Source organism: Neurospora hispaniola (genome assembly GCF_033458365.1).
Source record: "Neurospora hispaniola strain FGSC 10403 chromosome Unknown B0T23scaffold_8, whole genome shotgun sequence".
NCBI classification, from domain to species: Eukaryota; Fungi; Ascomycota; class Sordariomycetes; order Sordariales; family Sordariaceae; genus Neurospora; species Neurospora hispaniola.
In genome coordinates, this window is record NW_026944413.1 from 788573 (window position 1) to 805821 (window position 17249).

The following is a 17249-nucleotide window of genomic DNA, read 5'->3' on the forward strand; positions in this document are numbered from 1 at the left end:
CTGGAACTATTTACTACTGCGTACACTAAGGGGTCTTCTCAGGGGTTGCAATATCCGATAGACCCTTTTGGAAAATCTGCCTCTCTCTCTTTTTCCTATATCCGTTTGTTAGGTAGGTTTCCGAGCTGTCCAACAAGGCAATTGCCTTTTTGACGGGACAGGATAGACCGAGAGAAATAGCTGTTGTACAACCATCCGGAGGGTAATTAAAATAGCATGTCATGGCAATCTCCTGATGTGGTTCAAACTCCATAATAAGTATCAACCAAACTTGCAGCTACTACCTTTAGCTAGGTAGGCAGACCTAAACAACAAAGCGCTGGAGAAAAACACGGGACCGACCACCATGCCGAGTGAGTCCACTGATGTGCCCTTGTTGTTGTGGGTGACCTCCACCTTTAACAAGTCATCCACCATGCACACACCTGGCACCATCAGGAGGACGCTTGACAACCACGTTTTCACTCTGTCTAGGATCATCAGATCGTCGCCATATTTAGCCCCAGCAATGATGGTGGTTCCCAATATCTATCTCCAGGCGACTAAACGACTCGCCGACCGAAATGCCTAGCATGCAATTTTCTATCGAAGCCACTTGACACATTCCGTCCAGTTGCCAAGTCAAGAGACTGATCAGCCTATGCATATCACATGCCGTTCAGGCCTATATGATGGCGGGCGATGAGAAATGAGCCCCGCAATTTCAACAGCAATCGTCTCTTGTGGTTCGTCAGTGTCCTGTTCCCCCTTGTGGACTTTTTGTTTCTTTTTCTTTGTTCTCTCCGTTGCTGCAATATCTCGACGACATGTCAAACTCCCAATTAACCCTGTGCACTCCCGTCTTTTGTGGCTTTGGAGTTCCACATGGACCCAAGTTCTTGAGGCTGAACATGAACATCTGAATCTCCTTGGGCCAAGGGTAGGTGGTCTGTATGGAAAAAGGAGGTCTTGGTAATGCTTGAAGGTACTACCTGCTACCCTATTCGACTCTTCTCGTGTCTCGTCTTTTTCTCTTGACTTTTCAAGGCCGCTAGAGGGTAGGGACAATCAAAACGCTGTTTTGCATACCTAATATTTCTGGTGAGCATACATATTGCAGTATAAATACTCTGTCTGGCATATCTCACGGTGTTTACCTATAGTATTGATTACTCGTCAGGTCTTCAAAATCGACCGTCTGACTAGTGGGCGAGCAGCTGGTTTCCCAAAACGAACGGTCCGGGTCTTTGCGGTAGTTTATCATTGGTACTACCCAATGAACTATATGCCTGCCGCAAGCAATCAATGCAGATGCGGATTCCATATCAATCATCCACAACACCCTGCAGCGTAAAGCTCAGCAGCACTACTATCTTTAGTCGGTACATAGGCGGAGGAAGGAATGCACCAAATCACAACCACTGGTCACTTTGGCGGAGTGGTTAATGCAGTGGCTGCTACTTGCAAGAAGGCTTGGGTGATTCCATTATTTTCAACCAGTCGCAATGTGTAGATCTCTGTATTGATATCCACTACATCATCTACACTGTCCTGAAGCATCCGGCTTTGTACATACAACTACAGCCTGCAAGCTACCGTATAATTTCGAGGAATTCGGATTCCAGGTAAGGCACATACGCCTGGTGCCCATCTGGAAAAGGGTGCCAGATTCTGCCCGCTGCACTCTCAAAATGCCGCTTCATGTCATGCAGATACTACGCAAAAGGGTGAGGGAGTCAATGGTCCCGAGTGGAGGTCTATATAGGTACGCAGCTAACGACGATGATACAGGGCAAAAGAACAATAGGGAGGGAATAGTAGAGAGGACAGGGACTGGGCTTCAAAAGGATCGAGCGAGCGACTAGAGGGTGGGGTAACCCAGAATCATTTTCCAATGCAGCGAGTACAGAGAGCATGAAATGCACATATATGCTAAATAAGCCATCTTCTTTCTTGCTGGGCACCAGGTGTATATGCCTGACCTGGAATCTGAGTTGCCCGAGATCATAGTGCGGGATACCCATTGGGGGTTAGGGTTTTTTTTTCTGGGTATATAGTTTTGGTTTTTGACCCATTAATTCAACAACAACGACTAGTCGCTTTGGCGGAGTGGTTAACGCGCTGCCCTGCTATTACCTAATATGCTAGGCAGTTCTTTCGAGAGCGCATGTTCGAATCATGCAGGCGACGTTTGATTTTTTTAGTTTTTTTTGCTTGTTCTTGACGTCTAAATGATCCCTTTTTGTTGTTTTTGATGCTTTCCTTTTTATATCGGTTGAATTGGAGTTGGAATGGTCATGATACGCTTGTTGTGAGGTGTGGTGGTGGTTTTGCACTCGGTTCAGTTTGCAGAAATGTACAAGTGCATTCGCTTCGCTCCTTCCACAAGGTGACAGTTACTTTTTTGGGGCGGCAGGGACAGAACACCCAAGTAGAAGGCCTTTGGTTCCTCCTGCTAGTTTCTCTGATATCGAGTCCGTGACTCCCTTACGACAAGTGACGGGCCTCGTTCCTTCCACCTGTGGCAGTCGTCACCCACCTGCCTCTACACTCATCCAACTGTCTGTTTTATTTTACTTTTTCCTCTGCCAGGCGGAAGGACATTCCCTTTTTTCTTTTTTGAAAACCTCCAAGGCACTTGATTTTCTTTCTCTTTTTACAGTCATCCTCGCCATGTCGTCGAGCTCTTCATTCGTCGCAGATGCAAACACGGGCCTGGTCACGGTTGGAAATCACAATATCTATAGTCGCTGAATGTCTGCACTACAAAAACTTTCTGAATCAATCAAAACTCCATGCCTCGGCCGAGATTCACTGCCCGGCATCCAATCGTTGTTGAAGCTGATGATGCCAAAGAAAAGCTCCCGGCTTTACCGCGCTGATGGAGTTATAAATATCTTCCACACGCCTCATATGCCTGACCCCAACGGAGCATGGAAATCCCGGGTTTCATACATGCTTAGCAATCTTCGAGCCAGTCAGTGGCTCCTATCGCGGTTCAGCGTTGAACATGGTTTGGGACGAACACCAACGAAATACAGCTGAGAATGAGTCTCGTTTCATCAGACACCAAACTGGCGAAAAGATCTCCCTGGTTGAATAACTGGACGCGGTATTGTAAGCGATCCCGAACGTGCCACCCTGCTACAGCCTTGAACGGCAGTGCCTCTATTCGAGACAACGCTGCTCATTCCTCGCCATCCTCATCCTCCTCTGGCTCCCCCTCCTCTGGCTCCCCCTCATCAAGATCCAACTCCTGCTCTTCCAGCCAAAAGTCTTCATCCTCTTCTCCACCCCCAAATTGGGTCTTCGTCATGCTCTCCGTCTTCATTTTCTTATTCTTCTCGAACCCCTTTCTCTTCTCCATCAACCCGTCGAGCCGTTCAACTATTCTCTTCTCAGCTTCCTTAAAGATCTCCTGAAAAAGCTTCCCTGCTTGCTCGTTGATGAGCATCCTAACGAACGGGACGGTGATTTCGGTTATTTTGAGCATGTTTTCGAGATCGTGTTCTAGATGGGGAGCTTTGGGTACGCGTGCAGGCCCGTTGCTGCTCGAGCTGGTAACTCGGAGAGTCTCGCCGTGAGCGACGCTATCGCTCAAGACTTCGACAAGCTGCTTGAAGCAGCCGCCTTCTCCTCTCTCGACGTGACGTTCGCATGTTACCGGGAAGAAGCCATGTTCTTTGCCAGCGCCAGGGCTAGGCTCCGAACCCGAACTTGGGTTGCGAAAGCTACCAGAAAAGTTGCGTTTTATGCCCCTATTCTCAGCCACCGGAGCAGCACCCGCAGAAGCAGCAGCAGGTCCCACATCAGCACCAGAGTCAGCAGAACCGGCAGTAGCAGTAGCAGGAGCAGGAGCAGCAACAGCAACAGCAACATCAGCAGCTTGTGCCGCCGCCGCGCGCTCACACGTTTCTTGATAAAGGTACGCAACCAGCTCCAAGCCTGTCCACAACCGGTCAGGCGGCATGGCCGGCTGGTGAACGTGAGCGGCATGAGTTTGCGTTCGGGGGTGGAAGTAGCCATCGTAGACGTCAGTAGGTTCGGGAGTCTCGTCCTCCTCGGATGGAGAGTTTAAGGAAGAGTCGTTGTTGATGATACTCCCACCATTCCCACCATTCCCGCTAAACCACACCCTCCTCCTCTTCCGAGTCTCCATGCCCTCCGCCCAAACACCAGCACGATTTCCCTTCGCTCCAAACTTCATCAACAGCTTGACAGCAGCCACAGGACAGGTCTTCCAGGTCCATACAATAGGGCTAATTGAACCTGGGTCTGCAGACATGTGGTCTGGGCGATGGTCAAGAGCTTCACCGGTATAACGACTGGTCTTGGGATTAAAGGCCGTCCAGAGCACGGATTCAAGAACGGGCGTGAGGCTGGGAATTAGATCCTTGTTGCCGTGCCAGAGAAGTTCTTCGGCAAAGGTCAAGTCGTGGGTGAGAAGGGCTTCCTCGAGGGCGGAGGTGAGGAGGGGACGGATGAGCCGGAGGGAGGGGAGGTACTCATCACGGAAGGAGATGATGGTTTTGGAGGGAGATGGTGCTCTTGTGCGAACTGGGAGAACTGTTTGGTTGATGGTGCCGGCTTTATCAGTGTCATTTTGTGGGTCGTTGACCCTTTTGGGAACGACCTCCCTGGCAGGAACCTCGCCGGTGATGGCCTTTTTGTTCGGCGTCACCTCTTTCTTTTTGGGAGTCACCGTGAGACGCGTGATCAGATGCCGATAGCGGTTAAGAAACGGCTTGATGACTCTTATGTTGCGGGTTTGGAGGCCATATTTCAGGGTGATAAGGCGGCCAGAGCGAAGATCCCGGTGGACCAGCGTGTAGTACAGCTCACCGCGGAGTTTTTGGCACGTGGCTGACAAGTTGACAATATCTCTGCGGTCGGGGAGAAAGTCGCAGATGCACATGAGGAGTTCGACGGGTAGTCGAGGTGCAACGATGGAGCTGCTGCGCGTAGTAGTGTTTTCGGCGCTGTTATCGACGCTGTTATCGACGCTGTTGTCGACGCTGTTGTCGATGGCGTAGCTGGGCACAGGAGTGCCATCGCTGCTATCGACAAACACAGGTTCAGAGAGGGACATTATGATATAGCCGATTATCGGACGATAGGTCAAAGAAGCGAGCGACAAGATTGCCCGAGGGCACCGGACGAAGTAATGCTTGAGGTGAAGGGATAGAGTCGTATCGAGTCTTTGGATGGCTGCGCCTTTGATCAAGAGAAGACGACGGAAGAAGCCTTGATATGGTAAGGTCTGTCGTCTTGTGAAAGGTATAGGCCAAAGGGTGCTTGTGATGGACTTGACAGCGTCCGAAGTCGGCTGACGTTTTATTTCAGGTTGCCGGTTGGCCGAAGGTTCAGATCAGCTTACCACGAGTGAATGGTAAAGGGCAAGATGCAGGAGTTAATTTGTTGGGACGACGTCGAATTGCGTGGGAGGCAGCTGGTGGCAGAGGTGATTGACAGCTGATATATCAACCTTGAGCTGAAAAACGAACCTGATACTTGAAGGTTTTCGATATGTTCCGGTCCTGGTGAAGAGCTCTTCGATCTGATCTCGGTGGATGGTGTCGAGAGGAGGCAAGGTGTAGAAGGTTAATATGGAGAACCCTAAAAAGGCCACATATATTTCGAGGGAAGGGCACTGCCGCAACGCCGGCCGACTACGAAGTGGAGGTGAGATGTCCGGTATATGTCCTCCTGCACTCTCCTGCGGTCTGCGAGATCAAGGTTCTGCGACGCCAAGTTACATATGTGCAAGTGAAGTGGCTGACCTTGATCCTTCACTTCGCCACTGAACCCGAGGAAGCATGTTTCGCAGAACCTGATGGCCGCCGACCTTAAATAGACTCAGCGAAGCGGGATTGCCTGGTATCCACAACCATAACTATAGGGTGCTGCTGTAGCTGTTTTATACCATCGTGGTTGCTTGTGTCAAAAGGTTCAATCCGAGATGGCTGTTCCGTACGAGATGGATCTTCAGTTGCAGAAGTTCTAAATGATGCCATGAACCTGTCAGTATCTTCGTTTCTTCGAATATCAGGCGCTGAAGTACCTTCCAAGGCGATGAAAGTGCTCAGTCGACTAATCTGTTCATTTGGAAAAGGTTCATCAGCAACAACGCCGAATAGTAGTGAACGAAACGCCGCTGTTCTCACGATGGTGTCGATGACAAGGCTGCTATGACGTCGTGTTACCCAGAAGGAAAGGGGACGGACGTACAGATATCGGATATATATACTTGAGCCGCACAGCTTTGGGATTGGTTGAGTTTGTTCCGAGGATGTGGTACCCGCTATCGCCATGAGACAGACACCCACGCGATATTGTACAGTACAAGTCACTCGTCGCGGTAGTAGTGAGTGGTTGGATACCTTGGGCGCGCGTGTGGCTGGCTCATGGGTGCCTACCTAGGTAGATAGGTAGGTATTGATGGACTCGTCGGGCAGTCTTGATTGCTTCCCCAATCTCCCACCATGTCTAGGTACCTAGGATAGTTACACCCATCTCAGCAAGCGATGACTTGACAAAGTTGGAAGAGGTAAAACAAAAAAGAAAATGTCATGCTATACGGTACCTGTGTCCATTCCACAATGACCGGTAGGTATTCATGCCCCAAAAATGGTAACCCGAAGCCATCCATCCGATCCGATCCAAAGTGACAACCCAGGAACTTTATTTTACAAAAGTAGACCAACTCACCCTAACCGACCAAGAACGCCTAACCAATCCGTCCGTCACGCTCCTTCCAGTGTTCAAAATGCATACAATCCAGATCTGTGTAGCCTGGTTTGCTTGTATCACGGACTTTCCTCCTTGATAACAGTCAATCTGCCGCTGCCCAGCCTGCGTTGTGGCGCCCGTGTAACCCGATAATTGCCCAGTCTCGCTGTCAAAAACCTATTCTGTTGTGGCTCGCTCTTCAAGTTATTTGCTCTTTGTGCTCTTCCTGGTCCGCTGCGCTTGATAACCTTGCTGCGTCTCCGGGGTCTCGCCCCGCGTCCCGCCCGCCTGTTGGCGCTCATTTTTTCAACTTTGTCCTTTTCCATCATGGTTCTCAGAATGTCTCTTCCCAAGTCCCTTGCCTTGTCGTCATTCATGTCGAGTCCGTATAAGGTTAGGAATTTCCACTCCGTTTTCCAGTTTCTCTTGAGGAATTGCTTCTCCTCCTGAGTATATCGCCCGTCGCCCGGGTGTTGCTTGCGTCTCATACCAGAGCCAGGATCGACAGTGTTGTTGTTGTTGTTGCTGCTGCCGTTATCGTTGCCCGAAACAAAGTTCGGATCGGCCTCATCATCATTGCCGGTGTCGAGCGTCGCGCTGCTGGCATCATCTTCGCTGTCTTTATCCACATCTCTATCCGCGAGCAAGTTTTGCATCTCCCGCTTCAGACTCCATTTGTCCAGTTCATCAGCGGCCCATTGCGCAAAGATGCTGAAGGGTAAACTTTCGGGCCACGCTTTAAGAACCGACTCCCGTGTTATCGGTCCGATCGGCGGCCCGCTCAGTTTCAGCGTGAACAATACGTGGTCTGGATCAAAGTAGGCAACCATTTTTCCCGTGTGGTCTTTGATGCAGCCTTTCATCAGTTCCTTTTGCTGCGTCTGCCCCGTGTGGTGGCCTTCTACCTCTTCACCGTCCATGACTGAGTAGCTCCTACTTTCGCCCCGGGCTGGAAAGATGTACACGGAGCACGACTGTCCATCGATGTTTGGGATCTTGGCGAGGATATTGCAGGTCGCGTCGGGCACGTGTAGGACTGTTCTGAGAGGGAGGATGCTCTGATTTCGCCGGCCGGTGCGCGCTGGGTGGCGTTTGACGTTGAGGTTGACGGTACCGATGCCGCGGACGGCGAGGTTTTGACCGCTGATGCAGACGGTAGATTTGAAGGGGGTGTAGGTGGTGAACCATTCGCGGTCTTTGGCTACGCTGTTGGGCGAAAAGAGAAAAGGTTAGTCGCGTGCGGTGGAATCGGGTCAGAGAGGACTGAGGTCCAGGAGGGCCAATGGCACATACCTCACGTTGGACATGGTCGACCACACCCAGTCTGGACAGAGCATAGGTATGGAGGGGTGTGTACGTGCGCCGAGGTTCGTAGGACCTTCATCTTTTTGGGCGCGTCGATTTCTGATCTTCTTTTGCCTCTGATTTCGAGGTTTCCTTGAACTTTGCTTCCGTACGGCGAAGTTCGGCATACCCGCGGCAGTCATAGGGGAACCAGAGTGGTGGAACGAGACTGGCTCGCCCGTAGGTTTTGAGATATCGTGGCCCATGGTGTGCGCGGGGCGATCTGGGATGGATTTCGAAAACCGGGTGGAAGGTATCGTCTGATAGCAGGGGGTCTATCACATCAGGTCGATGAGAAATGCTATAGTGAAGACAGAGAAGAGAATAGGCTCCGTAGTCTAGGAGCTCTTGGATCTTTGGTGCAAATATCAACAAAAGCTTCATCATTCCGTTTCTCAGCTAACAATGATCGATGTGTTTCCTTACTGTTTGCGCCTAGCGCCATCCACAGCGGGGTCTTAGCGTTGTCTAGTGGAAAGACCCTTGTGGGGTAGGTACCTGCAAACACACTGAATATTTCCCCTTTAGGGGAGCACGGCCCGGGCCGGGCCACCTACCTCAGCCTCTTGTCATCCATCGGGCACTTCCTCAACCAACAGCGGCACCTCTCCTAGACCATTGTGCTGAATCTTGATGGGAGAAGCTTCAATCCTCAACCCATCATTCATCACTTCAACAACCCAATCCTATCATTTCCCAGGCTCTGGTCATTACCTAGGTGGGAGTTGAAAAGAGCGGCAACATGATGCAGACAAGGCTTCAAAAGACGAAATGGCCGGATGACGAAAGCGGCGGAAGTCTTGTGAAAGATGCATCATGTATACAACAGATTACAATGAGACATGACAAGCATAGTGAATATCGGAGTCTGGGGGTTGCAAAAAGAAGTCGACCCAAAATTTGACTCTATATGCTATGTTTCGCTATGTATACAGACAGAGCAACAATGGCTCCCAATGCAAGGTCGATCAATAAAAAAAAATATCTACCAGAGAAATGAAAAGAACCTCCCCATCACTGATCAACAGCTCTCCCCGTCCTTCAACAAAAACACCATCGCCCACCACATCTTCAAACAAGCGAGGCAACTCAACCTCTCTCACTCTCTTCTCCGCCTTTTACTTAGTGCTTACGAGCGGCGCGCTTGCAGCCCTTCTTGGGAGCAGAGCTGGCCTTGCCCACAGCAGCAGCGCTGGTCGCGCTCACAGCAGGGACCGTCGCACTAGGGGCAGAGGCCGGAACACTAGGGGCGGAGGACGCAGCAGGAGCAGGAGCAGCCGGGCTCTGGGCACCACCATCGCAAGTGGCAACAGCGGGACCGGGGTTGGTATAGCTGGTAGGAGCAGGGTAGTAGAGGTTGAACAAGAGGCCGGGGTCGGTGGCCTTGTACGCGCCGGGGAAGGAAACCAGCTTGCCGCTGGTGTTGATGGTGCCGGTGCCGCCCGTCACGTTGAGCTGCGCGCACGCAATGTACAGCTGCGCGCCACCGACGGAGCCGGCGCTGTGCAGACCAATGTGCTCCACACGGAGGAGGTACTCGCCGGACTCAAGGCAGGAGGGGAGCTTGACGGAGACCTCGGTGGCGCCTGTGGGAGAAGGAGGAGGTTCCGGTTAGCATCATGGATACATATGTAGGTCAGGGGCCGTTCGGGATGGGATGAGGGAGGGAGAGATGAAAAAAGTCAAGACATACCAGCACTAGGCCACGTGAGCTGGCCGGTTCCCAGTCCCGACGGTCCATCCTGGTAAATCTTGAACCAAACGGCGCCCTTGCCGTCAAAAGTGGCAGCCGTCTTGCCCTCGGGGACCTTGGCCATATAGAAGTGCAAGGGACCGGGATGGCCGATGTTGTCGCCGACGACAAACGTGTAGTTGGATCCGGCCGCGACGGACAAAGTCTTGGGGGCGCCAGTGCCGGGGTTGAGCTCGTAGCAGGTCATGGATTCCGAGGTGACGTCGGCAACGGGGCCGCGGCTGTAATGGTTCTCGGTCATGCGGATGTGTTCATATTCTCCGGAGACGGCGCCAGTGGAGTAGCCCTTGGGGAAAGTGTCTGGCAGGAGGTGTTAGTCAAGAAAAGGTTGACAACCTGGATATCAAGTTCCAGTGGTAGGCAGAAGGGAACTCACAGTGAGCCTGGGCTCCGGCCGCAGCCAGGAAAGCGAGAGCGCTGCTGAACTTCATGGTGGATAGTAAAGACTGTGGTGGAACGAGAGTAAAGATTGTGAAGGAGAGTAGAAGAAGGAACGACTGATGCTGATGATAGTAATAGCACCATAAAGAAGAGCGGGAAGATGTGATTTTATATTCCTTAGACATTGTCTACTTCTTTCACCTCTCGCACCATCAACCATCCCCCTAAAGACCCGTACTCGTTAAGACCGCTTACAGATTACGAGTCCTGCAATCTCAGAGTCGAAGACTCCTCCCGACTCCCGGTGGTGTTTATCCATGAAATGCTACCTTAGCCTTCCATCCGGCGGCAGAAAGTCCATGTCTTTTTGCGAGATCGTACCCGACGTATTTGTTTCCATCGTGGCATACGCATGGGGCGTGTCGATAATCCTTGGGGGATGGGTGGGGGGACATGGTCCGATCGGTGTTCTCCTCTGCCAGGAGGGAAATTCAAGGGTAGCGGTCCGGACCATGGCCATGGAAGCGAAGCCTGTTCGACAGGGGTAAGGTAACACTCGGCGGAAGCATGTGAGAAACACCAGCGAACTTCCATGAAAGGGGGTGAACGTTCATGGCGCTTGACAATGGCAAGTCGGCAATTGATATTCTTCCCACAACCCTAGGGAACTTTCAACATCTTCGTCAGGAGAAGCCATGACCGGAAAGGTGGCGTCGCAAGACACCCGTAGACCTTGCCTTGCGAGGTGTTGCAATACCGAGCCGGGATTGTTGAATATGCGCGATGTGGTTCACTACAGCTAGCTTTGTTGCCAGAAGCTAGGGAAGAGGAAGCATTCAACCGAGATTGTAGTTGTCGATGCGGCTCGATGTTCCGAGCAGTGGTGTTGTCGAGATCCAAGCTAGGCGTCTCCTTGGCCAGGGATACAGTATCATCAAACCCCTGATAGTGCAAACCCCCAAATTACAAATACTAACCCATAGTGCGCCCCCTCTTTTGGTGCACTTGCGCTCTTTGGTGGCTAGAATGTGCTTTGTGGTCTGTGCACCAGATCCCCTAGTTGCAAACACCCACAAAGTGCAAACAAATGCAGTATCCATCGAAGAGGATGAAACATGTTTGGTAGCGTAGTATTTGGAACGCGGGTAAGCATTTGTGAAACGAAACTTCGGAACACTCGACTCCATCATGTCCATTTCGGGCATCGTTCGTCCCCTGATCCCCTCCGTTGCCCTTGACTCTTGGCAGGAACAAACCTATCGTACGGGGATGCCGTTATGCGGATGGACGCGGGCGGTAAAAAGAAAAGAATGCAGAAGTCGACCACGTTGGAATCCATGTGCCGAACTAGGACATGAAGATGTACCTTTGCGATTGACTGCATGAGGCTCTCAAAGGAGTCTGTCACGGGCCGAAGCGCCTACCATACTGGGGTTTCTGAGCAGCGCTTGTGTAAAAGTACCTACGTCGGTATCTACATTCGCGTCGGTAAACGAACTGATCTAGGTATGCCACTGCACTCTCTACCTGTCTCAATCACTATCCGTCTCCAGAACAGCAACACTCAGTTGTGGGAGAGTGAAAGAAAAGGTCCCTCCCTCCTTCGCCTTCAACTTGGTCTTGGTCTCCTCCACCACGTTGTTATGCTTCCACGGATCGTTGTACTCGTACGGATTGGTCGGACCCGTCAGGACCGTCAATGTAGCGGTCGCTGTTTTCTTATGCGGCTGCTTTACTTTTCCACCAAGTCCCGCGAACTGGACAGAGACTGCAACTGGCTCGGTAGAGTTGTAGACAGCGGCCTTGAACACGCTGCTTCCCCTTTCCGTCTCTCCAGCGACGTAGTAGAGCGGTCCGATGCCACCGGTCGCGGCGGTGACGGAAAGCGTCTTGGTTATGGCAGTGGTGCCCAGCAGCTGATATGAAGATCATTGTCAGTCATCTATCTGTATGGGAGCGAACCCCCCCCCCCCCCCCCAAAAAAAAAAAAAAAAAAAAAAAAAAAAAAAAAACAAAAGAGTTGATGGACATACCTTCCAAACATGGTAGCTGGTTGACAGCGTGGTCAAGGATGGGTCAGCAGCATGCTGAATCTGTGTCATGGCCCACTGCCAGCGGTTGAGGTTGCGAAGACCCGGGGCGTAAGTGGCGCCGATGACTTTATCACCATTGCGCTCCAGTCCGAGCAAAAAGATGGCTTCGCCGACACTGCCTCCCCACCAAGGGAAAGGCATAAGGTTACCTTCCCAGCCGATACCGCCGTTGGGGTGTGTTGATGCTGCCTCGCCTGGATAAAAAGTCAGTATCACGTCTAATGTCCTAGGGTTCCAACATGTAGTGGACATACCAATCAAGGTCAAGTTATCCCTCGTCAGACTATCAAACTTGTTGAAACTCAACACCATGTTATCTGGTGTCAAGTACGGGTGATAATCTCCACCAGCCGGCTTGGGAATAGTCATGCCATCGAAGACTGACGGCGAGGCGATGAGCTGGATCTCTGGGTACTTTTCCTGGAATGCCTTGAAAAAAGCAGGGAACCGATATTTCTTGTAATTCTCGAAGCCTGTAGAGCCGCCGCCCAGCCAATCCTCGTTACCAATCTCCACGTATCGGATCTTCCAGGGACGCGTGTGGCCGAGAATGGAGGCGCGAATGCCACCCCAATGTGTGGAAGCGTCGCCGGTGAGGAATTCGAGCTCATCGAGTGCGCTTTGGACGGCCTCGTCAATGCGAGATTCAGGGAGCTCGCCCCCGTCGAGAGCAAGGCCACTCCAAACGGCGAGAACTGGACTAGATTGTTAGGGATTTGCAGTGCTTGAGAATGGAGGAGGGTAAAAACTGACTTGGCTCCAAGTTGAGGTCCTCGCACCATTGCATGTATTCAACCAAACCCAGTCCAGCACTCAGAGGGTATCCCCAGACGCCAGCTCGGCCGGGACGGTTCTTGAGATCCCCGATCGTTTCGTTCCACTTCCACCAAGTTGGGAGGGTGTTGCCCTCGAGCATGTTACCGCCAGGGAAGCGAAGGAATTTCTGTCTTCGATGTTAGATCCTCTTCGAGGTAGAAGTGGGTATTGAACAACACCTTACCGGCTTGAGTGCGGCCAAAGCCTCCATGATATCGACCCTCAGCCCATTTGGCCTGTTATTGTATGTCGGCGGGAACAGACTGATGAGGTTAAAGTCTAGTGAACCACCACGGACGCCCTGCATTGTGTTTATCAGCGTCTTCTGGTCCCCTATATAACGATCATGATGTCGCGGTAGCTTACTGCAGCGTCAAAAGTAATTGCAAACGTGTTGTTGCTGTTTGGTGCCGCCTTTTCAGGAACCAAGTTGAAGTCGAATTTTACCCAATCATTGCCAGCCTTCTTGACAGGTACGTTCGTGGTTCCAAACACTTCGCCAGTCAAAGCACTTTGGAGCGAAGCTGTAAAGAATTTTCCCTGGTAAGCGCCCTTGACGTAGAACGACCCAGTGTACTTTTGGACTTTGACATCCATTCCCCAGTACCCGGCATTGGCAAAGCCAACTGTCTTGTTCGAAGATGATGGAACCGCTACGTTCATGGAGTAAGGAAGAGCCGCAGAGAGCGGCTGAGAAAGCTTCTTCAGGCTGAGTTTGGCACCGTTGACGGCCGACCAGCCGTCGAGAGTGACTGGGTAACGGGACTCATCGCCGGACTGAAAAGCGCGGTTACGGATGAGCTCGGCGTAGATGCCGCCATCGCCGGAGTTATTGATGTCCTGTAGTGTTTGTGAGCGAGACTATCTTTACACCCGCTTGGTCAAGAGGCAAATGAGGGCAAAAAGTACCTCGTGCATGAGTCCATACATAATCGGCGAGGAAACATTTCCGCCATCGGGCCGGACAATGAGATCAACGCGCTTGTCGGCAGAACATGGTTGTAGGGAAGTGAAAGTCAGGAGAACTGCCCACAGGCTAGGGTTTAGGTGAAAATGCACCATGCTGACGACGGCTCGAGAAACACGACAGCTTCCGACAACATTGGTCTTTCATCTAGGCTCGTCCGTGATGTATATACTCGAAGGCATCGGGTCAGAGCTGGTCTCATTCTTGAACTGCCGGTACCGCACGTCTGGGCATATCCATTTCTGATCATCCTGTGGTCCAGACGATGGCCTTGGCCGCGTCCGTATTGCGGTGCTATGACGAACGCGCCGCAACAGTCACATGCACCAGTTGAACAGAACATGGCAACAAGATGCTCGATGATGATGTTGGAGATGGTCGCTTATGGCTCTTCCCCGCCCTTCCCCGGGTTCTTGGGCTCTCCAACTTCCTGTAAAGTACAAGCGCGAGGAGACTATTCGTGGATAAAGGCCGGTTGTACGTAAAACTGATCACTACCTCGTCGATTCAAGGTTGCAATGGGCACGGTCCGCAGGTACCGCTACCGGATAATATACACTACTTAGCCGAGAGCGACACGCGGTGATGGGTTGCGGTGTCAATATGCGCCCCAATGGGAGCTGTGGACGCTCAACTAACATACTCGGAAACGACAAAGTTCTGTCATTCGCGGTCTGCAATATAGGACAGATGAACGGATAAGGTTTTGGGCCGTGGCTGGATATGGAGTGGTCGTCAGAATGAACAGAGTCAACAGGACAGATGGAATACGGGGATTCAGGTAGGTATATCTGTTCCCGCCTACCCGGTCTTTTCGACCACTTCTCCTGCGAAGACATAGCCTGCTCTTTGCCAACAGCCAGGCCCATCCATTTCCCGCGATGAAGGAAAGCCATCCAGATGTTTTTGACAACTGGTAAGCTTTCGATTCTCATCGCATTAATCGACGGCTACTTTGAATTGGAAAAAGACTCCACAGCAAAAAAATGATGTAACAAAATTACGCTTGCCATGTGCTTTTCACTGGCAGCACGTCCTGGATCAAGTGCCATTCACCATCGGAATACTGAGTAGGGACAGGGAGGTCAAAGTGCGAGTGATGAAGTGTCCAGGGCAGCAATGTGAGGTGTGTCTCTTGAGAGATAAGGGTGCCTGTAGAGGTACCTAGTGTACTCTAGAGTTGCCCAACACCAACAAGCGGCAGGGAGGCTAAAAAGACAGTGTGATCAGCTCAAGTCCCTACCCGAGACCCCGCATTCAAACAGTGGGCCTGAGTAGATCTGCAGATCTGACAGTCCGCTGCAGGTGGCGTCCCCGTCCATCCGTAGAGGTGCCTGTACTGACCTCTAAACGCCAGTGAACTTCGGCTCGAAACTTCGACGGCTTTCCCGTTCACTTCAAAATCGCAGCTGGACACTCTTCACCATCCGCACCACCACACGCCGCTGCTGTCTGAGGGAAGGAAGAGGACATCTGGATGTGATTACTATCCGTTAGCTCCTAATACGACATTTGAACGAGTCCATCAATATGAGTTTGATCGCCAAAATCGTCACCATGATGTGGTTCAAGGTCGAGGTTTGTTTTCCACCTGTCGCCATTCCATCGTCGGAATACTAAAACATGCTCTCTATCACTGCTTTAGGACGCCCTCGTCGCTCGAATTCTTCAAATGCCCCAGTTCCACCATGGCGTCCGCAAGATCCACCGCACCGTCGAAGAGTTCCGTCACGGTCGTGATCCCAACGAACCACTGCGCGAAGGCGAGGCTACCGAGGATCCCAATCTACAGAAGCCACAAGTTCAGAGCTTCGTCAAATTCTTTATCGAAGAAATGCGCAACCAGGCGCGGGGAACGCCAACCGACATCGATAACCAGCCTTTACCTCCCAAGAAGCGACCGTGATCCTGTCTGTCGTACCAGACCCCTGCGAACCTGACGCCTCCCATTCATCCGGTCGGCACATACTATCATGATGTTTGAGATACTGATGGACCGAGAGAGAGTTGGGATCATGGTTCAGGATTTAGAAAGACGGACAAAACATACGCAACAGGCGAGAATGATGGACCTCGAAAGATCCACTTGGGCCCGATGCTACCTACATCATCCACGGCCGACTACACCTACGAAAGGCGGCTCCAACGCAACCGCAATATGCAAGCCGCGACGGAGAGGAGTGGTTTATGATATACGCCCTTGGCATATTTGATTGAGATGGTGATGCAATCCATGGGATGCGAGTTGCGATGAAGCACACTGCTGCGGCACTAGTTTGGGTAATTTCGCCACATCGGACTATGGTTCATGAATACGATACACAAAACCGACAACATTATACACCCCATTTTTGTCCGGGTGTTGGAGCATTGGCGTGGTTTCACGGAGTTGCCTTGCGGCACGCCTGGTTAGGTTTATAACACCGTCAGTTTGGTGGAAGAAACAGCGGTCATGCCGTTGTCCAAAAATCTACAAGTCATCAAGATCAATGTCTCGGACTGTCTTCGTAGTTCTTCAGATGCGCACATTGGCCACTCGAAGTAGATCCGCATGCTCAACGCCACGAGCTTTTCTCAACACGAATAGATTTCATGGTACACCACCTAACCAGGGAAAAGAGACGATCCATCGGCTTGACGATCTCTGAGCAACCGTCACTCCAATGGCATCAAGGACCTTGTGTCAGAGCCGAGTTGTCACCTGCTTCGTTCTTTAGAACCCATGAGTTCATTGTCTCGTCACATTCTCATTGCTTTCTATGAATTAGCTCAACACTTCACTCTCATGGAGCTAAACAGTTGCTCAGAAGTTTCAATGGTACCTGTTGCCAACAAGTTCAATGGAAATTAGGTAGGACCGTCGAGTTGTTGACTTCAAAGAAGACACAGACACACATTTGCCTTTGCTCGAGTGTATTAATCCAGCTTACCCTCTACTCGTCATCTTCCCCTTTCGAGAGACCTTTCGACACTGAATGTCGCGCCAAAGAATAATGGAGAATCAGAATTTCTCAACAGGCAGGCTACGAAACACATGACGCTTCGCAGGCCCTAGACCGACATCGGATGAAAATATAAACGAGGCGACAAGCAGCACCTAATGGCGCGACCCTTCACTCTTTCCGATTGCAAAATCACGCTGGCCGGACAACGCGAATCTCGATTATAAAAACAATATGAGTCGGCG

The 17249-nt window shown here is 51.4% G+C and overlaps 6 protein-coding genes and 1 non-coding gene across 7 annotated transcripts; 3 read left to right on the top strand and 4 right to left on the bottom strand.

The window, feature by feature from the left end:
* Nucleotides 1-440: 440 nt before the first annotated feature.
* B0T23DRAFT_387887 (uncharacterized protein) lies at nt 441-970 on the top strand. Its single transcript, XM_062837711.1, has one exon. The coding sequence runs from the start codon at nt 689-691 to the stop codon at nt 953-955; it is 267 nt and encodes an 88-aa protein (XP_062689107.1). The 5' UTR covers nt 441-688; the 3' UTR covers nt 956-970.
* Nucleotides 971-2074: 1104 nt separating this feature from the next.
* On the top strand, nt 2075-2169 carry B0T23DRAFT_t327. Its single transcript has one exon. It is a non-coding gene; the product is annotated as a tRNA-Ser (tRNA).
* A 926-nt stretch (nt 2170-3095) lies between these two features.
* Nucleotides 3096-5326, bottom strand: B0T23DRAFT_228306 (uncharacterized protein). Its single transcript, XM_062833836.1, has one exon. It carries the CDS (start codon nt 5066-5068, stop codon nt 3167-3169), a length of 1902 nt encoding a protein of 633 aa, XP_062689108.1. The 5' UTR covers nt 5069-5326; the 3' UTR covers nt 3096-3166.
* Nucleotides 5327-6785: 1459 nt separating this feature from the next.
* B0T23DRAFT_407496 (uncharacterized protein) lies at nt 6786-8015 on the bottom strand (the record flags this gene model as incomplete). The annotated part of the gene is made up of 2 exons (XM_062839195.1): nt 6786-7914; nt 8002-8015. 2 exons carry the CDS (start codon nt 8013-8015, stop codon nt 6786-6788), a joined length of 1143 nt encoding a protein of 380 aa, XP_062689109.1.
* A 1159-nt stretch (nt 8016-9174) lies between these two features.
* B0T23DRAFT_325347 (glycosyl hydrolase family 61-domain-containing protein) lies at nt 9175-10236 on the bottom strand (the record flags this gene model as incomplete). Its single annotated transcript, XM_062835502.1, has 3 exons — nt 9175-9638; nt 9746-10105; nt 10182-10236. 3 exons carry the CDS (start codon nt 10234-10236, stop codon nt 9175-9177), a joined length of 879 nt encoding a protein of 292 aa, XP_062689110.1.
* Nucleotides 10237-11645: 1409 nt separating this feature from the next.
* B0T23DRAFT_228363 (glycoside hydrolase superfamily) lies at nt 11646-14356 on the bottom strand. The gene is made up of 7 exons (XM_062833837.1): nt 14005-14356; nt 13462-13935; nt 13280-13396; nt 13033-13222; nt 12534-12974; nt 12220-12473; nt 11646-12102 (listed from the first exon to the last, which is right to left on the bottom strand). The coding sequence occupies exons 1-7, from the start codon at nt 14155-14157 to the stop codon at nt 11719-11721; spliced, it is 2013 nt and encodes a 670-aa protein (XP_062689111.1). The 5' UTR covers nt 14158-14356; the 3' UTR covers nt 11646-11718.
* A 1236-nt stretch (nt 14357-15592) lies between these two features.
* B0T23DRAFT_431954 (uncharacterized protein) lies at nt 15593-15968 on the top strand (the record flags this gene model as incomplete). Its single annotated transcript, XM_062840348.1, has 2 exons — nt 15593-15640; nt 15708-15968. The coding sequence occupies 2 exons, from the start codon at nt 15593-15595 to the stop codon at nt 15966-15968; spliced, it is 309 nt and encodes a 102-aa protein (XP_062689112.1).
* Between the last annotated feature and the right edge of the window lie 1281 nt (nt 15969-17249).